General features: G+C 47.0%; 1 protein-coding gene across 4 annotated transcripts; it reads right to left on the bottom strand.

Moving 5' to 3' along the window:
- Nucleotides 1-1,022: 1,022 nt before the first annotated feature.
- Nucleotides 1,023-22,775, bottom strand: LOC119818691 (protein CutA homolog). Of its 4 annotated transcripts, none has more exons than XM_038336411.1 (7): nt 22,602-22,775; nt 18,141-18,235; nt 9,393-9,538; nt 7,608-7,667; nt 6,350-6,395; nt 6,063-6,112; nt 1,023-1,494 (listed from the first exon to the last, which is right to left on the bottom strand). In XM_038336411.1, exons 2-7 carry the CDS (start codon nt 18,141-18,143, stop codon nt 1,392-1,394), a joined length of 408 nt encoding a protein of 135 aa, XP_038192339.1. In that variant the 5' UTR covers nt 18,144-18,235; nt 22,602-22,775; the 3' UTR covers nt 1,023-1,391. The 4 variants fall into 4 exon arrangements, with proteins under 4 accessions (XP_038192339.1, XP_038192340.1, XP_038192338.1 ...); XM_038336412.1 differs by lacking the exon at nt 22,602-22,775 and adding an exon at nt 18,742-18,759; XM_038336410.1 differs by lacking the exon at nt 22,602-22,775 and having other exon boundaries at nt 18,141-20,091.
- Nucleotides 22,776-22,829: the final 54 nt, after the last annotated feature.

Below are 22,829 nucleotides of genomic sequence, written 5' to 3'. Positions count from 1 at the left end.
TTTGATGGCCCTTGGAGACCCTTCGCCATCTGGTATCTGGGGCACAAGGTGGGAGACACAGCAGCTATCAGAACATGTTCTACTTGGCATATGTAACACCCCCTCATAGAAGAGGCCAGGACACCATAGTTGTCTGGATCCTGACTCCAACTCCCTGTGGTCCTCCATCGTGGAGTTCCCTTGGGAGATTCATGGAGAGGGCCTGGTTCTCCCTTTTCAGAGCCTTGGCTCGCATCCTGTGTTCACTGTTCTCCTGACCAGAGATCCCTGGAACAGGTGCCAGAGAGCCCTTGCGTGGGATGAGAAATCACGGTTAAACTACAATTCCATGTGCCTCCCTGTATGAAATCCCACAAAGTGCAGTTTTTCTTGATAATGCATAAAATGGGGAGATCACAGCAAGGATTTACAAACTTCTAGCAGCTTCACTCGGGGCGTGGATGAGGCTGCATTCCTAGAGAAGTTCGGGATTTCCTCTGTCAGCCCCAGAAACTGTACGGCAGATCTGGAGAACACTGGTGCAGCAGGGTCTGCGCATGTCTGTTAACACTGGTGCAGCAGGTGCCCAGGCTGAGACCCTGGCTCCAGGGTCTGCGCATGTCTGTTAACACTGGTGCAGCAGGTGCCCAGGCTGAGACCCTGGCTCCAGGGTCTGCGCATGTCTGTTAACACTGGTGCAGCAGGTTCCCGGGCTGAGACCTGGCTCCAGGGTCTGCGCATGTCTGTTAACACTGGTGCAGCAGGCTCCCGGGCTGAGACCCTGGCTCCAGGGTCTGCGCATGTCTGTCACAAGAAGTCTAGTAAGAGTCAGGACTTATCCTCAGCTCACGAGGCTGCGCTGAAACCCATATATTCCCCTAGACTGCATAGGCTCAAGAAGCCCCTTCCCAGCCTTAACTCTGCAAGTTCAGAGGCAACAAAAGCTTCTCTAACAAGAAGTAATTCTGCTGACCCCTGAAATTCTATGCCTATGATTCATTGTTTTGAAAAGAACACATACCAGTTTTTTGTTTGTTTTTTTGGAAGACATTTATCCCACACACACACAGGTGAGAAAGGCTCTCTGTTACCACGAGAAGCAAAGGAATGATTACACCCCGGGCACTAAAGGTAGGCCCAGTGCCCTCACTACCACCGCCCCTCTGCTCCCGCTCCTCACCCTCACATCCTCTGGCTGCCTGAAAATACACAACACTCCAAGACAGGCTGCACTTGGCTCTTGCGGCCTGGCTGGCCTTCACTTCAGACCTTGAAATTCTCAGCCCTTCATTGGGCATGCACAGGTCACCTCTGTGCTGTTAGGAACCCCTGGGGAGGCAGAAAGAGGCCGGCTCTTCCCAGAGCAGTCAGGAAAGGCCTCAGCCAGCCAGCAGCCTGCACAGTTTCTCTGCTTAGTTCTCCTTCATGCCCTCCTCAAGCCACTTTAAATAGCGAGCATCTCCTTGGTCCATGGCAATGCTGAAGACCTCTGGAATTTCAAAAGGATGAGCCAACCTTTGGAAAGAAAGCAGAACTCTAATGAGTGATGATGACAGGATTAACCTACATGATAAAACCCAGCCCACAGGCTCTCTGGAGGCCCCTGCAAGCGGCTGCAGCTCACTGCTTAATGTCCTGCGTGGTCCAGCCTGCCTGAGCCTGTTTCCTATTCAGCAGGTGCTGGGCTGGATCAGTACCTTTAGAGCAGTGGTTCTCAACCTTCCTAATGCTGCAGCCCTCTAACACAGTCCTGCTGTAGATATTAGTTTAAGATATGCTACATTTGTTTATGCTGTGGAACATTTATTTAATGATGCAAACACGTGTTGCATTCTTTTATGTTGCATTTGTTTAGCTCTGTGAAGCTGTGTTGCTCTGCCTGTCTAAAACACCCGATGGTCTAATGAAGAGGCAGGAAAAAGGAGAGGCAGGGCTGGCAGACAGCAGAGAGAATAGAGGAAGGAGCTAGACCAAGAAGAGGAGAACATAAAGGGGCCAGCCACTCAGCTACACAGCCAGCAATGGAGTAAGAAAGAAAAGTTATGCAGAAATAGAGAAAGGTAAAACCACAGAGGCAAAGGGTAGACAGGATAATTTAAGAAAAGCTGGCTAGAGCTGGGTAGTGATGGCGCACACCATTAATCTCAGCACCCAGGAGACATAGGCATCCAGATCTCTGTGAGTTTGAGGCCAGCCTGGTCTACAAAGTGAGTTCCAAGACAGGCTTCAAAGCTGCACAGAGAAATCTTATCATGAAAAACAAAAAACAAAAAAAAGAAAGAAAGAGAAAGAGAGAGAGAGAGAGAGAGAGAGAGAGAGAGAGAGAGAGAGAGAGAGAGAAGGAAGGAAAGAAAGAAAAGAAAAGAAAAGACATATTGGCTAGAAACAAGCCAAGCTAAGGAAGGCTGGGCATTTATAAAAAAGAATAAGACTCCATGGTGATTTATTTGAGAACTGGGTGGCAGGCACCCAACAAAAGCCAAAGAGTAGAGAGGAAAAAAATACACAGTTCCTCACGCTGTGGTGACCCTCAACCATAAAATTATCTCGTTGCTACTTCATGATTGTAATTTTGCTACTGTTATGAATCTCAGCCCACAGGTTGAAGACCGCTGCTTTAGAATCTTAGACTTATGGGTCCAAAGTCTATGTCTGCCCTTACTAATTTGGTGTGTTGTGGGAACTCACTCCACCAATATCTTTGGGGTACCAGCCTTAAGGTGTGGCTTCTTGTCTGTGGACATGACCACTTATTAGGAGAGAGAGAAGAGTCCCTCTCTCTATTTGGTGGTGAAGACCGGGTCAGGTGGCATGAAGTGGCCGCATGTGATCGATCCCCAGCTTCCCTGGGCTAAACGGAAGGACTCTGCAACTTGTTATCCTTTGTCCTGTATCTGTGAGTCTGTTTCCCCTTAATAAATTGATATATATACATATATATGTGTATATATATATATATATTTGTGTGTGTGTGTGTGTGTGTGTATTCACTGTGGCTCACATTACAGTGGTGCCCAAATGTGAACGGAAACCAGTGGCTGGAGCTGGTCTGTGCCACTCCCATCCCAGCCTCCCCAGCTGCTGAGCCCCAAGCGTTCCCAGCTGGGATCCTTGTCTGCCCTGTATCTGTGTCTGTGGACACGTCATTTAATATCTCTGAATGTCTCCACAGAAAGGGATAAAAACACCTTTTTGGCTAGATTGCTGAGAACTAGCTGAGACAGGGTGTGCAAAGCACTTAGCTAGTGCCAGCATTGCACACACTCATGTTCACTACTCTTCTCACCTCCATCCGCACACGTTGCCTCTCCCCAAAGCCTGTATATTCCATCCTACCTAAAAAAATCTTCACTGTGCCTGCTGATCAACCAAAATCCCCTTTCTTGAGCATCAAGGCCAAACAATCCCTGACCTTCGCCCACAGGGCCCTTACTGAAATCCTGGCTCAGTCACCTTTGCTTAACTCACCTGGCCCAGTGCCAGTCATCTTCATGTCTCTCATGTGTCAGATGAACGAAATAATTCTTTGCTAACTTTCTGATCAAAGTAGAGTCATTGGGAAGTTCTCATGAGCTAACATGGTTAACTAATCATAGTGTTCTATAAATAGGATTGATTATCAGTTTGATAAGCTTCTTTCATGGATACCAAGGCCAGAATCTTCTTTGATAAACAGACATATAGAATTCAAAGAATCAGACACCTTAACAGTAAGATGAACTGTTGAAACACTTCATAGGCATACTGCATATAGTCTAATATGTATATCAGCCTGGTAGTTTGATACCCATTTTATAGATAGACAGATGAGGCAAAAATATACATATACTAATACAAGCATTATGGTGCAACTATCAAGTAGGAAGCCAGACTTCCACACAAGAAGTAGAACTCTGGAGTTCTCCTGACAGAAGCTGTCCCCTCACAGCTTACGGTTAGGTTCAGTCAAGCTACCTTATTCCCTCGCCTCTGCTGACGTGGTAACAAAAGGGTCTTCTCTGAAGTCAGAATTGAGACTCAGCTTACAGCTCTATGGCCAGAAAATCCTAGTTTCCCTAAGATGTGAGATGATGTTTACCATGCAGAGCAAGGCGTAGCCCAGGCCACACAGCAGTCCCCTGGGATGCCCCTTAAGAGCCCCACACTTGACCTACAATCCACCCTGCCTGCAGGATGTGTGGGAGCAAAGGTTGCTCAGAGCCCGTGGGAGTGGTGACCCATGACTGGTCCAACTTGAGGACCGTGCCACAAGAGGAAGCCGACACCAGACACTGCCTGGATGGCCAGGAACCGGAGGCGGGACATCCCAGACCAGGATAGAACCAAGCATAACTGCCTCCCCCACCACCACCACCAAAAAAGGTCAATGAAATGACTCCTAATGATATCCTCCTATACTCACAGGCCAGTACCTAGCCAATCAGAGTCTTCATGCCGCCGCTGATGGGAGCAGATGCACACCCACAGCCAAACACAAGGCAGAGCTCAGGGAACCCCACAGAAGAGGGGGAGGAAGGATTGTAGGAGCCAGAGGGATCGAGGACACCACAAGAAATCCCACAGAACCAACTAATCAGGGTTCATAGGGGCTTACAGAGACTGAAGCAACAAACACGGACCCTGTATGGGTCTGTGCTAGGTCCTCTGCATATACGTTGTGTTTGTATAGCTTGGTGTCCTTGTGGGACTCCTAACAGCAGGAAAGTGGGTGTCTCTGACTCTTTTGCCTGCACTTGGTACCCTTCTTCCTCCTCCTAGGTTGCCTTGTCCAACCTTGATATGAGGGTTTGTGCCCAGTCTTCTTGAAACTTGTTATATCGTGTTTGGTTGATATCCCTGGGAGGCCTGCTCTTTTCTTGAAGGGAAACAGAGGAGGAAGAGGAGATCTGAGGGAAAGGAAGGGTAGGAAGAAGGACTGGGAGAAGTGGAAGGAGGGGAAATGAGGTTGGGATGTAATATATGAGAGAATAAAATAATGATGATAATGATGATAATAATATTAATAATGAATCATTTGATCCTCTCGCAGACAAACCATGTTGAGATCCATGAGGTAGTGCTTATGTTGGACATTTGGAAAATATCTCCAAGTGGTCTAACACACAGCCAGCACCAAGGCAACAGGTTAGACCAATGCTTCAGTGGTAACGTGGACAAGAATCACTAGATAGGATTCTTGGGATGCAGTTCCATTCCGTAGGTCTGAAGTGACACAGGATCCCATCTCCAATACTAGAGGTAGAAGGAGACAACGTCCTTGTTGCCAATGAGAGAATTGCTTGCAAGAAAAAAAATCTAAATTTTGATACCTTGAATTTGTCATTGTAAACTTAAAACTGTCCCTAGCAGCCATCTTATTAAGCCACAATTTGCAAAATGTGAATGATGCCATTTTCTTACTAACTTCTTGGTTTTGAAAAAGGATGAGTACTCTTCATAGGAACATGATATTTGTGCGCCGGGCGGTGGTGGCGCATGCCTTTAATCTCGGCAGTCGAAAGACAGAGGCAGGCGGGTCTCTGTGAGTTTGAGGCCAGCCTGGTCTGCAAGAGCTAGTTCCAGGACAGGCTCCAAAGCCACAGAGAAACCCTGTCTCAAAAACAAACAAACAAACAAACAAAAACCATGATATTTGTGTTATTACTATATAATGGTCGTATTGTCAAGTAAGCTAAAAACAGTTTTCAAAATCCTTAGCACTTATGACTGAAAATGTTCACTTTCGTGGACTTCATCAAAGTTTTGGAGACCTCAGAGGTAAAGAGACCTCACTTTGTGGGTCACTGCTGTCAACCGCTGAGACTCAAAGTGAGCTTTGTGGCTGCGTTACTGAAAACAAGCTAGAAATTGACCCATGGTGCTTTCGTGAGCCTGAATAATCTTTCTAAAGCATTAGAAGGCCCTGAGACCGATATTTTGAAGCCACCAGTGTAAACTGTCTCGTTCTGCTCTGTATCGTCCAGATGGACACGGAGTCTCTAGGAGACAATTGCTAAACCCAGCTCTCCCTCTTCCCACGTTCATTCACGCAGTGCCCAGAACATCCAGGCCTAGTCCTGCGGTTCGTGAGTGAGGAGCCTTACCTCACATAGGTGGACAGCCTGGAGATCTTGGAAGTCTTTGTCTTTATTAGCTGTGACAGGAAGAAAACTAATCAGCAACTTAGGACCTGAAGGCCAGCTCAACCCTCCATTCCTCGCTTGCTAATGGACCTCAGGCATCTCAGGTGGGGCAATCATCACGATCTCGGTTGATTGATGTGCATGCATCATGGAGCTACACCCCAGCCTCATCACTAATTCGGATCTGGAAATGGTCCTGATGTCACTCATTGTCCTATTAAGACCTCCTCTGCCCCATCCTCACTCACCAACAAGCTTTCAGTGGATTCTTCTATTTCCCCCTTCCAAAAGTACCTAGAGAAGAGAACAGAATCAATTCTAACAGACCCAAGAGGAGCCTGGCAAACTGTCAAACCTGCCCAAGTAGGTAAATTACTGAAGAGAAATCGCCACAGTCTTCCTCAAACCCATTGTGCTGGCACAAGCTAGAGTCATCAGAGAGGAGGGAGCCTCAGCTGAGAAAATGCCTCCACCAGACTGGGCTGCAGGCAGCCTGGAGAGAATTTCCTTAGTAACTGATACAAGAGGTCCCAGCCCATTGAGGGTCGTGCTATTCCTGGGCTGGTGGTCCTGTTCTACAAGAAAGCAGGCTGAGCAAGCCATGGGGAGCAAGTCAGTAAGCAGTACCCTCCATGGCCTCTGTACCAGCTCCTGCCTCCAGGTGCCTGCCCTGCTTGAGTTCCTGTCCTGACTGCCTTTGACAGTGACATGGAAGCGTAAGCCAAATAAACCCTTTCTTCTTCAACTTGCTTTTTGGTCCTAGTGTTTCATCGCAGCAATCGGAACCCCAACTATGAACCCATAAAAGAAGTCTAGAGCTGACCAAGGCCCCACAGGTCAGTCTGTCCAATCATTCTGACAAATACATTCAGCACATATCAGTGCCTTCCTGAAGATTATCTATTGAAGATAGTTTCCTAACTCAGATTTCATGAGGTCTCCTTCCTTCCTTCCTTCCTTCCTTCCTTCCTTCCTTTCTTCCTTCTTTTCTTCTTCTTCCTTCCTTCCTTCCTCCCTTCCTTTTTTCTTCTCTTTATTCTTCCCTCCATCAACCCTTCCCCCATCTTTTCTTGTCTCTTCCTTTTTTGTTATGTTGGAGAGCAAACCGCAGGCCTTGTGCATGTTAGACAAGCAAGCACTCCGTACTGAGCTACATGCGTAAGCCTCTAGAGAACTTTTTAACAATTCAGAAACTTAGGCCTCAGACCTAGGCTGAGGCCCAGAGATCAAGTTAAGCCACGTTAAGCAGCCATGCTCAGGCGATGTGAGCAGTTGAGCAAACAGCATGCCTTGACTCTCCTTTCTTTATACACAACATATTTTTGCCTTCCTTGGGAGATATAAACTGATAACAAACAAAATCTCCGAATGCAAGTCGACTGTGCAGTGTTGATTAAATGCCTTTGAAACATCCTCCGACGGCTCACATTTGCCCCATGCTCTCTCTGTCATCTAGGGCCCGATCTTAACACTCCCAGTCCCCTCCCCAGCCTTGGCAAAACTCACAGTGACGACGTCTTAGGCAAGATGTTCACAGAAGCGGCCATCCTCTTATCCAATATGGCCCTAGAGCAAGGAGAGGGGGTGACCACTGGAGCAAGTCCAAGGTTTTAAGAGAAGGGATGGGAATTACTGTGAATATCTGAGTCTAAGTAAAGAATCATTTAAGGTGTCCCTCCCCTGCCGTGCTTTACATATGCCCTGAGAATTCTTATGTTGGAAACTTAATTCTTAATGAAACTGTACGTGAAAACCTTGGGAAGTAATTAATGAGGTAAAAATGTGGGAACTGGAGCTGCCAGTCTTCACTCAGGCGATGCTAGGGGAGCTGCTGGGACTAAGCTAGTATTAAGACCCAAATTGTTGCGCTACCAGCACAGTGTGGTTAAGCTGAGCCCAGCAAAGTTGTGGAGGCTAGATTGCCAAGACCTAGTCCTTCCCCACCACACTGTATGCAGGAATTTATCCTGAGCTTTCAGAGTTAAAAGTGCTGTAGAATTTTACACTTACATGGTGCCCTGGCTACTTTTATGCCAACTTGACACAAGCTATAGTCACCTGAGTTGAGAAAATGCATCCATAAGATGGGCTGTAGGCAAACTGTGGTGCATTTTCTGAATTAACGATTGATAGGGAAGGCCCAGCCCATTGTGGGTGGTACCACCATTGGGCTAGTGGTCCCGGATTCTATGAGAAAGCAAGTTGAGCAAGCCACAATGAGCAAGTCAGTAAGCAGCACCCCTCCATGGCCTCTGCATCAGCTCCTGCCTCCAGGTTCCTTCCCTGCTTGAGCTCCTGTCCTGACTTCCTTCAATGATGAACAGTGCTGTGGAAGCAAAGCCACCTAAACCCTTTGCTCCCAACTTGCTTCTTGGCCATGATGCTTTCTCACAGCAGTGATAACCCCAAGACACCCAGGACCAGCTTTCCTTACTGCTTGCTTATTTATCCATAGAAATGCCTGCTTCACCATTGTCCTTTAGAAGCAGCAGCTTGTTTGATTCACAAGCTAGTGCTATAGCTGGTTCAGCATTGGGGCTATGGGTATGGAAGGGCAGTGTTCTACATATAATGTCAGGAATGCTGGGGCGCAGAGGCAGAATGCTAGGGTTTGTGTGTGTCCCTGGAATTCCTGTGCTGAGAACTAACCCCACAAATCATGTTAATGAGTTTGGAGAGAGGGCTTTTAGAGGGTGATTAGTGAGGTAATGAGGATGGGGCTCTAGAGGGTGGCATTAGTGGCTTCAAAAGGTAAAAAGGAGAGGGGAGTCAGCATGCTTGCCCTCCACTGCCACGTGATACCCTTGTTTGTTTGTTTGTTTTTGTTTTAAAGGTTTCTGACAAATACCTTATCGGAACCCTACCCGTTCCAAGGAGGGGCTGCTCTCCCTGCTCTCCCCTTGAGCCCTCTTCTTCCTTACTTATCATGAGACCTCGGAATTGAGCTAAGGGGGTGAGAAAAGGAGTTAAACCAGCAGTGGGGGGGGGGGGGGAAATTGTCCCTAGGAGGCCTTCACAGTTCCTTTAAGACCTCCATTAAGTCACCTGTCTCTACGGGTCTCCTGCCCCATCAATGACTTAGAATTCCCTAGCACAGCCAGAGGATCAGCCCTGAAATCATTCTGAGCAGGGTCATCCAATGGTTCTTCATCCCACCCCAGGCAGAAAGTATGGAGCTCATCTTTGGACAGAAAGGGTTGCCAAAAGCAAGAGAAGGGCACAATGTGGCCCCTAGGAGCACCCTGGTAGCTTCCCGCTCACGTAGGGGCATCACCTAGCCCTGCACTATACCTGGCAACATCTTTGGCAATTTGCTCATTGGGACAGTTGACAAAAACAATGGAGTAAGTGCCAGAGACGTGGTTCCTGGTGAGGGAGGAGTAGAACCAGAGGGTAAAGGTCCTGAGCATAGGATACGTTAGGATGACCGTCAGGATCTGTATGGTACAAAAGAAAAGCACAGATCAGTGACTCCTGGCTCCACCAGACTGGAATCATCTCGTCATCCCCATTCACAAAATAATTCCTGAGGTCTCTATTTTGTTTTACTACTTAGAGTGTCCATGCCCAGGGTCCTGGGAAACTAGCTCAGTTAAATGAGATTGCCACATGCCACCCTGAATTTGGTGGCCCATGCTTGTAATCTGAGGACTGAAGATGCAGAGACTGGGAGATCCCTGGGGCTAGCAAGATGACCAGCATATTCCTGGCACCTACTTAGCAAGTTCTAGAACAATGGCAGACCCTATCCACCCCAACAATAGATAGATAGATAGATAGATAGATAGATAGATAGATAGATAGATAGATAGATAGACAAACCAAGGTTAAGAGCACTGAATGCTGTTTCAGAGGAAAAGTTGGAAATATGGAAAATTATGCCCTGGCAATGCTGAAAGCATGTATGGGCAGTCCGTATATGGCGGTTCTGTTGAACTTGTCCATATTGGGTTCCATGGTCTAAGTTGATGAGAACGACTGACCAGGCCCCTTCCTCAAGAGGGCACCAGATCTCATTACAGATGGTTGTGAGCTACCATGTAGCTGCTGGGCATTGAACTCAGGACCTTTGGAAGAGCAGGCAGCTGCTCTTAACTGCTGAGTCATCTCTCCAGAGGACTTGAATTCAATTCCCAACACCCACATGGTGGCTCACAACCCAAGTTCCAGGGCATCTGATGTCCTCTTCTGGCTCCCAGGGGACAGGCACATACATGGTGCAAGCGAAACACCCATACACACTGAACAAATAAATAACAAGATGAATGGCTCCTGAAAAATGATACACCAACGCTGACCTCTGGCACCCATACACACAAGTTTACCCACACATACACAAAATGCGCATGCCTAGATGTTTTCCCCTATTTTTTGTAGCTAAGGAAAAAAAAATGGAGGACCACAAATCAATGAGGCAAAATACTTTCTCAAACCATAGCTTTAAATATTGAAGCCGGAATCTGGACTCAAGTCTGGATGATTTCAAATCCATTTCTATTGCACGAAACTGTTACTGCAGGTGCTTGTGGCTGCCACTCACTGAAGCGTTAGCATCTGATGGTCACAGGTTATTTTTAATGGTAAGACTCATCTCTCCGAATGCTTTAGTGCATAATTTCACTTGCATTCGTCTGTTCCAGGTGTGGTGCATGCTTGAGTACGAACATACCCGTCTTTAATATCCTGCAACACACGCTACTGGGGCTAAGCATTAGAACGACCAAGAAGTAGATTCTCCTTGGGGGCGGAGCACAAGCAGGCTTTGCTGAGAAGGTGCTCTCTCTCTCTCTCTCTATTGGTTACTTTTCTCATTGTCATGACGAGAAGCAACTTGGCTTACATGTGGTATGTGTGGCTGGGGAAGCAGGGCAAGAGGCAGAGTTGTGGCCTGAGGTAGTTATCTTGCCAAAAAATAGAGACCAGACAGAGGCTGGCTGGGCGCTAAATCACAAGGCCCCTTCCTAGCAGCCAACTTCCTCCAGTAAACAGCCTCTACCTGAAAGTTTCACTGTGTCCGAAGTCACACCATCAGCTAGGAAACATGTTCAAACTCATGAGTCCACCAGGGACACTTCATAAATCAGCCCAGAACATTCTATACCTGTCCCCGTCAGTTCATGGTGACTTCACAACGCAAACATTCGTTATATTCAGTTTATCTTGAAAAGTCCTCAGAGCCTTATATAGTTTTACAGAAGTTCAAAGTCGGGAGACTCAAGGCAGTCTCCTGTCTGTGTGCCCCTATACTTCAAAATGCATGCAATACCCTAATGCGAGCATTCTTGTTCCCAAAAGGAAGAATAGGGCCTCAGTGTGGAAAACTGAGCCAACGCATGAGCAAAACCCAGCAGGGTAGATACAGACCCAGCAGTGCAGACACAGACCCTGCGGGGCAGACACAGACCCTGCGGGGCAGACACAGACCCTGTAACTCTTGCCCTTTACACGCCTGTAATGCCAGTATCTAAGTTTCATTGCCAGCTCAGATGTAGCCTGTCCCACTTAGACCACAGATGCAGTGTACTCTGTGTGCCTTTAAGGTCAAACCCGGAGCCGGGCGGTGGTGGCGCACGCCTTTAATCCCAGCACTCGGGAGGCAGAGGCAGGCGGATCTCTGTGAGTTCGAGACCAGCCTGGTCTATAAGAGCTAGTTCCAGGACAGGATCCAAAGCCACAGAGAAACCCTGTCTCGAAAAACCAAAAAAAAAAAAAAAAAAGGTTAAACCCGGAAAACCACGACCCTGGGCAGCCTGTTCCAGCTGGGCACTCTCTTTTCAAATGAATTTGCAATGAAGTTTTCCACGCGCAGGATTTTGCCCTTAAGGCACCTTTCCTAATGCCCCAGCAGCTAAGGTTCATTTCTCCTAAGGGCCAAAAGCTTAACAAGTTCAGCTGCTTTCCCCTTGCTGGCTCCCAGTAGAATCCTTGCCACCCACATTAACAGTCGTTCTGGTCCTCTCAACTGCCACCACAATGATCCACGGGCTCTATTTACAGAAGTCCAGGGGTTCTCTAGCCCACAACTCCAAACCGTTTCAGATTCCTCCCACAAATCACTCCCAGAGGCGTAGCAAACAAGAGAGTCGAGCTCAGCACACCAACAGGTTGCTGCTCATACCAATTTCCCATACTAGTCTCTCTTAACGTTGTTCCTGCCCGATACCTGACAAGAAGCAAATTAACAGAGGCAAAATTGATTCGGACTTAGTTTAAGGGAATCCAGTCAAGCTAGGGAGATGCTCACTGGCTAATGTGCTGGCTGGGCAAACATGAAGACTTGAGCTTTGATGCCCAGCACCTAGGCAAAACTCTGGGCATGACAGCACACGCTTGTAATTTCAGTGCTAGGAGGCAGACGAGAGACTCACAGGGGCCCACTGGACAGAGTCTAGCCAGGCAATCAGCTCCAGGTGCAGTTCTCTACTCACCTCAAATAAATAGAGAGCAACAGTGGAAGACACTCAACACTGACTCCCACAGATGTGTATGCAGTTGCACAAACACACGCAGACACACACACATACACACACACACACACAATGGTAGCCCATCATGGTGAAGGCAATGTATTGAAGCTGGTTACTCACATTTTGCTATACCAGGAAGCAGAGACTGGAGAGTCCAAATGGTAAGCATCAAGGCCCACCCCCAATGACCTACTTTCTCCAGAGAGTCGATATCCCTTCAAGCCATACCACAAGTCAACTTTTTTTTTTTTTTTTGGTTTTTCGAGACAGGGTTTCTCTGCAGCTTTAGAGCCTGTCCTGGAGCTAGCTCTGTAGACCAGGCTGGTCTCGAACTCACAGAGATCCGCCTGCCTCTGCCTCCCGAGTGCTGGGATTAAAGGTGTGCGCCACCACCGCCCGGCTCACAAGTCAACTTTTACATGAGCCTTTGGGCAAACATTTAAACCAAAACACCGTTTGAATAAGATCTGAAATAGTAAGTCAGATTATTGATGGGGGCACTAAGGCACTAAACCACCTTTAGGGTACGAAGTGGTATGGAGTATGGGGTATGGAGTGCCCTGTTTCCATGGGTAGGAAGTAGATCGGGAGGCAATGAACTACAAAGGGAAGGAATTATGAAGAAAGGGGTCAAACTGGGGCGTGTGCATCTGGAATCAGGTGCAGGTGCGGTGGAGGTTTGAAGTAAGGGGGTGACAGTGTGGCCAGCAGAGCAGAAGAATGGGCTGGTGAGGAGTGAAGACTGGCCAGAAAGCAGTCTGTTTAGGAAGTCACTCACTGGCTCAGCTCCTGAGCAATGTGTCAGCAACTGTGGGAGAAAACAGCTGAGTTATCATTTTCTTATTATCTTCATGACAACGTTTGAGAGGAAGAGCTGAAGTACCTTCCATTCCAGCATCATTATAGAGTCATTCAAATGATAGAGGCCACTGAGCAAGGCTGGCCCTCCTGTCTCCCAGCCCGGACTCATGCTTTCTTGTAGAGCACCTCTGTCCTCCCTCCATGTTCTATTATCACATGGCTTTTGACTCTAGCTCTTGACAGGCCCTGAATGTTTTGTTGTTGTTTTACTTTCTTAAAAACATTTTCCATATGTATGGGTTGTTATGGAATATTAGTTTAAGATGTGTTACTGTTGTCTATGCTGTGGAACATCTGTTTAATGATGCAAAGATGTGTTGCATTCTTTTATGTTGCATTTGTTTAACTCTGTGAAGCTGTGATTCTTGGCCTGTCTGAAACACCTGATTGGTCTAATAAAGAGCTGAACGGCCAATAGTGAGGCAGAAGAAAGGATAGGTGGGGCTGGTGGGCAGAGAGAATAAAGAGGAAGAGAAATCTAGGCTGGAGGTGGAGAGAGAGCAAGCAAGGAGAGAGAAAAAGCAAAGGAGAGGAGGGCACCAGGGGCCAGACACCCAATCACACAGCCGATCACGGAGTAAGAAGGAAAAAAAGAGATAAGAATAAAGATAAAAAGCCCAGAGGCAAAACATAGTTAAAGAGAAATGGGATAATTTAAGCTAGAGAAGCTGGTTAGAAACAAGCCAAGCTAAAGCCAGTCATTCATAAGTAAGAATAAATTTCTATTTATTTGGGAGCAGGATGGTGGGCCCCAAAAAGTAAAAAAGCCAGCTACAATGGGTGTTTTGCCTGCATGTATGTCCGGGTACCATATGCACGTCTGATGCCTGCAAAGGCCAGGGGATCCTCCTGGTACTGGAGCTACAAATGGTTGTGAATTATCATGTGGGCACTGGGAACCAAACCCAGGTCCTCTGCAAGAGCAATCAGTGCTCTTAACCACGGAACTGTCCCTCCAGCCCCCTAGGCAATGTTTTTAATGCCCTGAGTTAGATGTTGATGTTCTGGTTGAATTCTTCTTGCCTCCTACAGCTTCCACTAGTATCTCCATTTCAACACAGCATCCTACCCTTCGGAACTGACCCCATAGCCAGGCAGCAAAAATGAACCGGCCTTTTCAAGGAGCTATCACCATGCTTCTTTAATGAAAACTTGTTTGGTTTACAGGGCAAAAATAAAAGCACTAGAGGGAGGGATTTGGATCTTGTCAATACGGCTAACAGCTTATGGCTTCTGACGAGGTACAAGGTACTTCCTCCCCTTCTGTCAGCCTCACTAAGGAGCTGGAGAAGGGATCCCACCCCTGCCCCATGCTGCCTAACTCGGAGGTGCCAGAGGTGGAGATGGAGAATCCCCCACACACACACCGCTGCCTGACTCTGAGGTTCCAGAGGTGGAGATGGGGACCCCTGCTGCCCCACTGCCTGACTTCGAGGTGCCCGGGTTCTCATGAGAAGAGACGCACAGCCTGGGATCTCTAACACAAGGGAAGGGCTGTGCTTTATGGCCATAGCCCCAGTTCACCTCTTGACACATGGCTCTGCATAAATACTTGCAGGCTAGTAAAATGAACTAAAGGAATGCAAGTCATATGGTGGTGTCAAGATTAGCTAACGTGGTGAAGGAAGCAGGGCTTGAGAACCACCCACTCTAAGTATTACTGACTTGTTACAGTACATGGATTCCTCAATGGACCATACAATTGTTGAAACAGTGGACCCAAGGCACGAGAATTCTCCTTCTGCCCAGGATGCTCATGCTAGGAGAAAAAAAAAAGGAGGGGAGCTAGAGAGATGGCTCAGTGGTTAAGAGCACTGCCTGCTCTTCCAAAGGTCCTGAGTTCAATTCCCAGCAACCACATGGTGGCTCACAACCATCTATAATGAAATCTGGTGCCCTCTTCTGGCCTGCAGACATACAATGCTGTATACATAATAAATAAATTTTTTAAAAAAAGGCTGTACTTGACCTGTACTTGACACCTCCCAGAAACAGATTTCACATACTGCTGACAGTTTGTTGAATCACCTTGTTGGAGACCCGACCCTAGACAATGACGGGTCAGTAGTGAGTAAGCCACCCTGACCTGGACAGCCTACGTGTGCAGATCCGATCACAGTGAGAACAGACTTAGGGGGATCCTCTTCCCAATGTGGCTCAATCTTTTCACTATTCGGCTGTTTTAATTGACATCTCAATGGCAGCTAGGGCAGAGATTGTGACCCCCGAGTTCCCTAACATGAGGCCTGAGCACAGCTGTAAGCAAAAGGACCACTTATCAGGGGAGGTTGACCCACAAAAGAGGAATCAAGATGCTAAGGTTGCTGGAAAGGGAGGAGGCTAGTCAGCTTCGCAAGCTTGCCTTGAGGCAGAGGAAGCCTCGCCTATCCCAGCAGTTTAACCTGTTAACCAACCTACTTTAAAGGAATCTGTAGATACCTTGACATCAACACAACATTCAGTTTCTATGCTTTCCTAGCTACAAATTCAGAACTTAAACAAACCAAACAAAAATCATCAAAGAGATTTACAGCAGTTTTTGCAAATGAGGAAACAATGTCCAGAAAAGGGGAGGGCGCAATCCCTCCAAATGAGCACACCGGGATGGAGAGAACCCTGGGCTTGAGCCTCTCCTCCACTCCCGTCCTCCTGCCATTGGCGGTACATCTGACATTAACTTTCCAGGGCATTTCGGGGATGAGAAAGCAGCCTGAGAAAAGGGCAGGAAAGCAGGACGGTCAGTGTGGCAGCCTCCCAGCAAAGGGCTTAGGAGGGACTGTCTAGACATTCTCATGTGTCCTGCCCTCACGGAAGACACCCGCACTTACCCCACAGGGCAGACATAAAAGGGGGCTGGTAACCCTGAGACACCAGCCCCACTTATCCCCACAGGGCAGACATGAAAACGGGCTGGTAACGCTGAGACACCAGACAGCTTCCAGGACATTGAGGACTTCCAAGGGAGGATCTCAGTTCTCCCACAAGCTGCTCACAGCTCAAAACCACAAGAGCAGTGAAGAGAGAAATACCTTCAGGCACAGAGGACTGTTTTGGGGCACTCACCAGGAGGCATGTGAGGACAAATAGCCTGAGGGGGCCCGGCTGAGGGCACCTTGACTCCTGCTTGTCCATGGTGCCGTTGCTGGGGATATAGCTCTAGGCAGTAACTGTGGTCAGCAGCCTAGGTAGGGTGCCGGCTGTAGGCGGAACCCAGGGCCCTAACTGCAGCCTCCTCCACCCCCACATACCTTTTTCCAGGACAACGTCCACTCTGCCCCTCCCAGCCAGGCTGGCCAGGAGACTGGCCTGGAGGGAACGCGGGTTTTCTTCCCCCACTGGTCTCACTTCTTTGAGCTTACTTTCCAGAGTTTCTCCTCCGGCAAAAAGAATGCTACTTTTCTTTCTCTTCAAGCAAAATATAAAATCATAGATATACAGATAAAGACAAACCTTTCTTAGGAAGCAAAACCTTCACAAACCACAGCATACGAAGAAGCAAAACACAGATAAAACCCTCTGTCAACTGGCCAAAGCCACCCACAAAGACAAACAAATGAGGTACACAAAGAACTTCTCTGTCACATGTCCTTCCCTTCCTCCCTGTCCCTCCCTCCCTCTCTCCTTACCTGTACCTTAACTTTTGCTCCCTAATTCTCTCCCCAGTGAACTGATCCCTCCCTTGGCCAGTTGTCCTGTTCCTAGGATTAAGCCCAGCACCATCCTATGTACACACATCAGACACTCAGAAGCACCGCCAGGGAGGGCACAGGCTGGAGAAAAGCAGTAAGCTTGCGGCTGAGCCCTGTCCTGCAGAGTGCAGAGTCTTCAGTTACTACACTTTCCAACTTTTAAAAAAAATTATTTTGTTCTGAGGTTGGAGGAATAGCTAAGCGCTCCAGAGCATTTACTGCTATTCCAGAGGGCATGGGTTCGACTCTCGGAACCCACATAGCAGCTCACAACCGCCCATAACTCCAGCTCCAGGGAACCCGACACCGTCTTCTGACCTCCACGGGCACCACTCACACTTACACACTTAAAAATAAACAAATCTAAAAATACATATTCCTTTTGTTCTTTGGATTTTTTTTAAAGGAACGTTACTACATTTTGTCCATTTCCTTCTGTGGTGTATCTGTGCAGGTCTAGCACGGGTGCCACGCTGCACCTATGGGAGTCAGAGGACAACTCTGCACGAGTCCGTTCTCTCTTGTCAATCGGGTGGTTTGTCCTAGGCACCAAGCTTGGCAGCAAGTGTACTCACCTGCTGAGCTGTGCTTTTCAGGGTGGACTGTCCTAACTTGGCATCTCCCGCCCCAGGGAAAGAGCTTAGATATACAGGGATCAGAATAGACTGGTTAAGGAACTGATTCATATCTAGATTACTCTGGGTGGGGGTGGGGGTGTTCAACAAAATATACACTTGAACTGGTGAGTTTTGAGCCAGAGTAATGGTGCTTACCACCAAACCTGATGAACTGAGCTCAATCCCAGAACCCAGATAATGGAAAGGGAGCCCCTCTGCCCCCACACAGTTGCTCTGACACACACTCACATCCACAGACACATACAATAAATAGTCAAACAATAAGTTAAAAAATAAACTGGTAAATTTTGTTATATTTCAAATAATATAACAAACTGTCAAACAAAAATGAGGGAATATGGAAAACAAACCAAAACTTGTTTCAGACTGTGCGGAAAAACATACCATTAACCAAATCTGGTCCGTGAGAGCGGCACACAGCCTCCAGAGGTTTCACAGTAGATGGTGTGTAGACTGTCTGCTGTTGAAGCCCTGGTTTCCTAGTGAAAGCAATAACTAAAACGAGTTAACTTGTTAGCTGCACATTCAGGCAAATCACCTAACCTGACATGAGCAGAGTAAGGAGAGGTTCATACTTCCTTCATAGATACGAAGAACAAAAGATTAATATTGAATAACTTACAAAACGTATAACCAAGCTACAATTTCAAAAGCAGTTATTTTTTCCAACAAGTTCTACTTGTAACTGAAAAACTTAAGTTATCTGTATAAAATACATAGTTAGAAAAAAATAAAGACTGAAGGTCCCTAAAAAAAAACCTTTATAAGCCTATTGAGGTAAATCAGGACTATACTATAGTCCTTCATATCTATTACTGTAACTGGAGGTTTCTCTCTTGCCCATCAATTCCCAAATAACCACTCTGAAACTTAATATTATATATAAATGTTCAGTCGAAGGCTCAGGCTTATTACTAGCTAGCTCTTACATTTAAATTAATCCATTTCTATTAATCTAAGCATTGCCACCTGGCTGTGGCCTTACCAGTTGCTGGCATGTTGTTCCTTGGGCAGCTGGATGGTGTCTCCCAGACTCCATCCTTCTCCTATATCTCTGCTTGGATTTCCCATCTGGCTGTATCCTGCCTTGTCATAGGCCAAAGCAGCTGTATTGATCAACCAATGAGAGCAACACAATTCATAGCAAACAGAAAGACATCCCACAGCATATTACAGTAATGAAAATGGGCATTGATAATGACCACTTAACTCAGTTCTTTTCCTGAGATGTTATTGCTCACCACCTGTTCAATGACTAGACTGGATGGTATGGCGTGTGACTGGTGTGGGTGTGACGGCAGGGAGAGACCACCAGCCTCTGATGACATTGACGGCGGGGAGAGACCACCAGCCTCTGATGACGTTGACGGCGGGGAGAGACCACCAGCCTCTGATGACTGGTGTGGGTGTGACGGCAGGGAGAGACCACCAGCCTCTGATGACGTTGACGGCAGGGAGAGACCACCAGCCTCTGATAACTGATGTAGGAGTGATGGCAGGGAGAGACCACCAGCCTCTGAGCTTCTGCTCTCTTCATAGTCAATTCTCAGGTTAGATCCCAAAGTCCAATTGTGCATGAACGGCTTTGGCAGTATCTTGAGGCACAAACTCTCAGTCTTAACGCCATGGCCAGGAATTACAAGCAGCACTTCCAGAGGCCTTTTATTCCTATCAATCCTCCCACTTCTCCTTATGAAATCCTGCGTCTCCATTCGGGGCCCGTGTCAGACTTTGCCTCAGACTCGGATCCTGCATCCCTCTCCATTTCCTACTTCATTTGCTTCCGGTCTCTTTGTTTTATAAGTTCTCTTCTATGTCTTTATAGGTTATTTAGAAATCCACTGCAATCTTTTACTACATTTTTATTGGTATAAGGAGGAGGGTGTGTGTCTAGGTGCCAGCACTCCCACAGCAGTATGGCATCCATATGACAACCTGTGGAGTCTCTCCTTCCCACCATGAGCGATGGAACTCAGATCTGTAGTTGGTTGTTTTTTTACTCTTTTACTCTTTTGGGGGCATGCCACCCAGTTACCAAATAAATATACACAGAGACATATATTTTCTTATGAATGCCTGGCCTTAGCTTGGCTTGTGGTAGCCAGCTTTTCTTAAATTATCCCATCTACCTTTTGTTTCTGGGCTTTTTCCTTTTCTTGCTTCTGTATATCCTACTTTCGCTCTTATTCTGCGGCTGGCTGTGTGGTTGGGTGGCTGGCCCCTGAAGTCTTCCTCCTTATCCTTTCCTTCGATCTTTTTTCTCCTTCTATTTATTCTCTCTGCCTGTCAACCCCTCCTATTCTTTCTCCTGCCTTGTTATTGTCCGTTCAGCTCTTTATTAGACCATCGGGTGTTTTAGACAGGCACAGTAACACAGCTTCACAGAGCTAAACAAATGCAACATAAAAGAATGCAACACGTGTTTGCATCATTAAATAAATGTTCCACAGCATAAACAAATGAACACATCTTCAGCTAATATTCTACAACACTGATCAGTTTGACAGCAAGTGCCTTTACCTGCTGAGCCATCTCATAGGCACAGGATCCCTATCAATTGCAGCCAGTGAGGGAGGGCTGAGGCCTGGCATACACAGCTTTCAATTTCCTTAGAGTTATCTTTAATCTTTGCTTGTAAGGACTGGTCTTCTTGTCTATGGATAAACTCTTCGTTTGCTGTTTTCACTCTTCTTAATGTTACTTTTAACCCATCAGTTTAACAGATTCTTTTCAAACCTCATCAGCTCTAGTGAAACATGTGACAATTCACAGAATACTCCTACAGTTTCTACCAAGCTTTAAGAATGGTTGGCTAGCCGGGCGGTGGTGGCGCACGCCTTTAATCCCAGCACTCAGGAGGCAGAGGCAGGCGGATCTCTGTGGGTTCGATACCAGCCTGGTCTACAGAGCTAGTTCCAGGACAGGCTCCAAAGCCACAGAGAAACCCTGTCTCGAAACCCCCCCCCCCAAAAAATTGGAAGAATGGTTGGCTATGTGTCATTTATACTTCTTTTACAACTACTAAAACGTAATGTAAAGCCCCTGTGTTTGTCTGTTTATTTGTTATTGTTGGGTTTTTTATGGTTTACAAGACAGGATTTCTCTGTATAACAATCCTAGTTGTCTGGAACTCACTCTGTAGACCAGGCTGACCTCCAACTTATAGAAATCCGCCTGTCTCTGCCTCCAGAGTGCTGGTTTAAAGGTGTGTGCCCCCCACTGCCGAGCAGCCACTGTGTTTCTTTCTTTTTTAAAAAAACAAAGGCTTATTTATTTATTATGTATTCAGTGTTCTGCCTGCATGTATGCCTGCAGGACAGAAGTGGGTGCCAGATCTCATTGTAGATGGTTGTGAGCCACCATATGGTTGCTGGGAACTGAACTTAGGTCCTCTGGAAGCGCAGCCTATGCTCTTAACCCTTAAGCCATCTCTCCAGCCCGCCACTGTGTTTCTTAAGTAAGCTTTTTTTTTCTTTCAATGCAGTGAGAAAAGTGATCTAATGTCTTCTTGGTATAATAATTCCTGAATGCTTCAAAAATACGATTCCAGGGTTACAGAAAACAAGTCTCTGGGAGGAAGTGGGGAAAAGACCATAACATCAACATTAGAGTAAGCAAAGGAGAGTTTGAATGATGGTACTTCCAAAATCACCAGCACCTTTAATTCGAGTTTTCTCTGCCAATTAATCTAGGCCTCAAAACTACAACAATCATGAAGTAATCCAGAAAGAAGGCAATGGTTATTGATACTTCTGGGTGAGCAAAGCATAAAACAGGAAAATGGTGATTTCTTCTTTTCAAAAGAGAAGTACGACTAGGGTCTTTGCAAAGCCACAAAATTTTATTTTTTCACCTGAGTGTCTGGCGTGCACTCACACAGAGGGATATCACATCCTTGGTCTTTTCTAAGCTTTCTGGATTTTTTTTGTCCTTTTTCTTAAGAGTACAGGAAGCAATGCTTCCCAAACAGGCTCATTTCCTTGACTGAGGACCAGATGAAGTCCACAGCTCTGGACTTTCCAACTGCTTGAAATAGTTGTCTGTAGCTTAGTCAGGGTTTCTATTGCCTCAACAAAATGCCATGACCAAAAAGCAAGTTGGGGAAAAAGGGGCTCATATGTTTCTATTTCCATAATGTGGTTTATTATTGAAGAAAGTCAGGACAGGAACTCAAACAGGTAAGGATCCTGGAGGCAGGAATTGAAGCCATGGAAGGCGCTATTTACTGGCTTGCTCCTCATGGCTTGTTCTGCCTGCTTCCTTTATAGAACCCATGACTATCAGCCCAGGGGATGGCTCCACACCAATGGGCTGAGCCTTCCCTTATCAATTGCTAATTAAGAAAATGCCCTACAACTGGATCAGTTTCTCAATTGAGGTTCCCTCCTTTCAGATAACTCTGAGCTGTGTGTCTGGTTGACAAATAAGATTAGCCAGCACAGCTGTTGCCTAGCTTTTAATAGTTCCTCCTCCTCCGATAATGTCATATTTCTCAAGACAGCAGCGATTTCCGAACTTTTTCTCTTGCTTTCATGAAACAGATATGGATTGCCCTTGACCGTTGGTTCCCACCTGTAGGTGCATTTGGCTTGGCTGCAAACGGCCTTCGGAGTCTGAGGCCAGCCCCTCTACTGCCTGGACCTCCACTCCAAAGACGAATGCTGTGTCCATCCTCTGGATGATTTCATCACGCACTGCATCTTGAAGATGGAGGAAACTTTCTGCCCCAAACGTTTCTTAATCAAGCTTCCAGTTGCGTGACAGATGTTAACATGATGCCGCATCGCGTCCAGGTTCCAGTTCTCGGGAACTTTCATCACGTCTTCCTGAGGTAGGTCCATGTACCTTGACTTGATAAGCCCGGTCCCGCCACGGAGGCCTTTGAGGAGCTCATGCACAACGCCTCTTGGTTCCCCGGACGTCCTCACCGTCACAGCCGTCCGAGTGCAGCAAGCCTACCAAGGGCAGCATCTAGATCCTAACTGCAAAGGGGCGTGCACCGCTCTGAGCAAGTCCCCAAGGATCCCTCGCGAGACTTGACAGATTCGTGAGCGACCACGCCCCCTCCGATCT

The sequence above is a fragment of the Arvicola amphibius genome, chromosome 7, assembly GCF_903992535.2.
Source record: "Arvicola amphibius chromosome 7, mArvAmp1.2, whole genome shotgun sequence".
Lineage (NCBI taxonomy): Eukaryota > Metazoa > Chordata > Mammalia > Rodentia > Cricetidae > Arvicola > Arvicola amphibius.
Note: the sequence above shows the minus strand (reverse complement) of the source record. Positions and strands in the feature narration are given on the sequence as shown.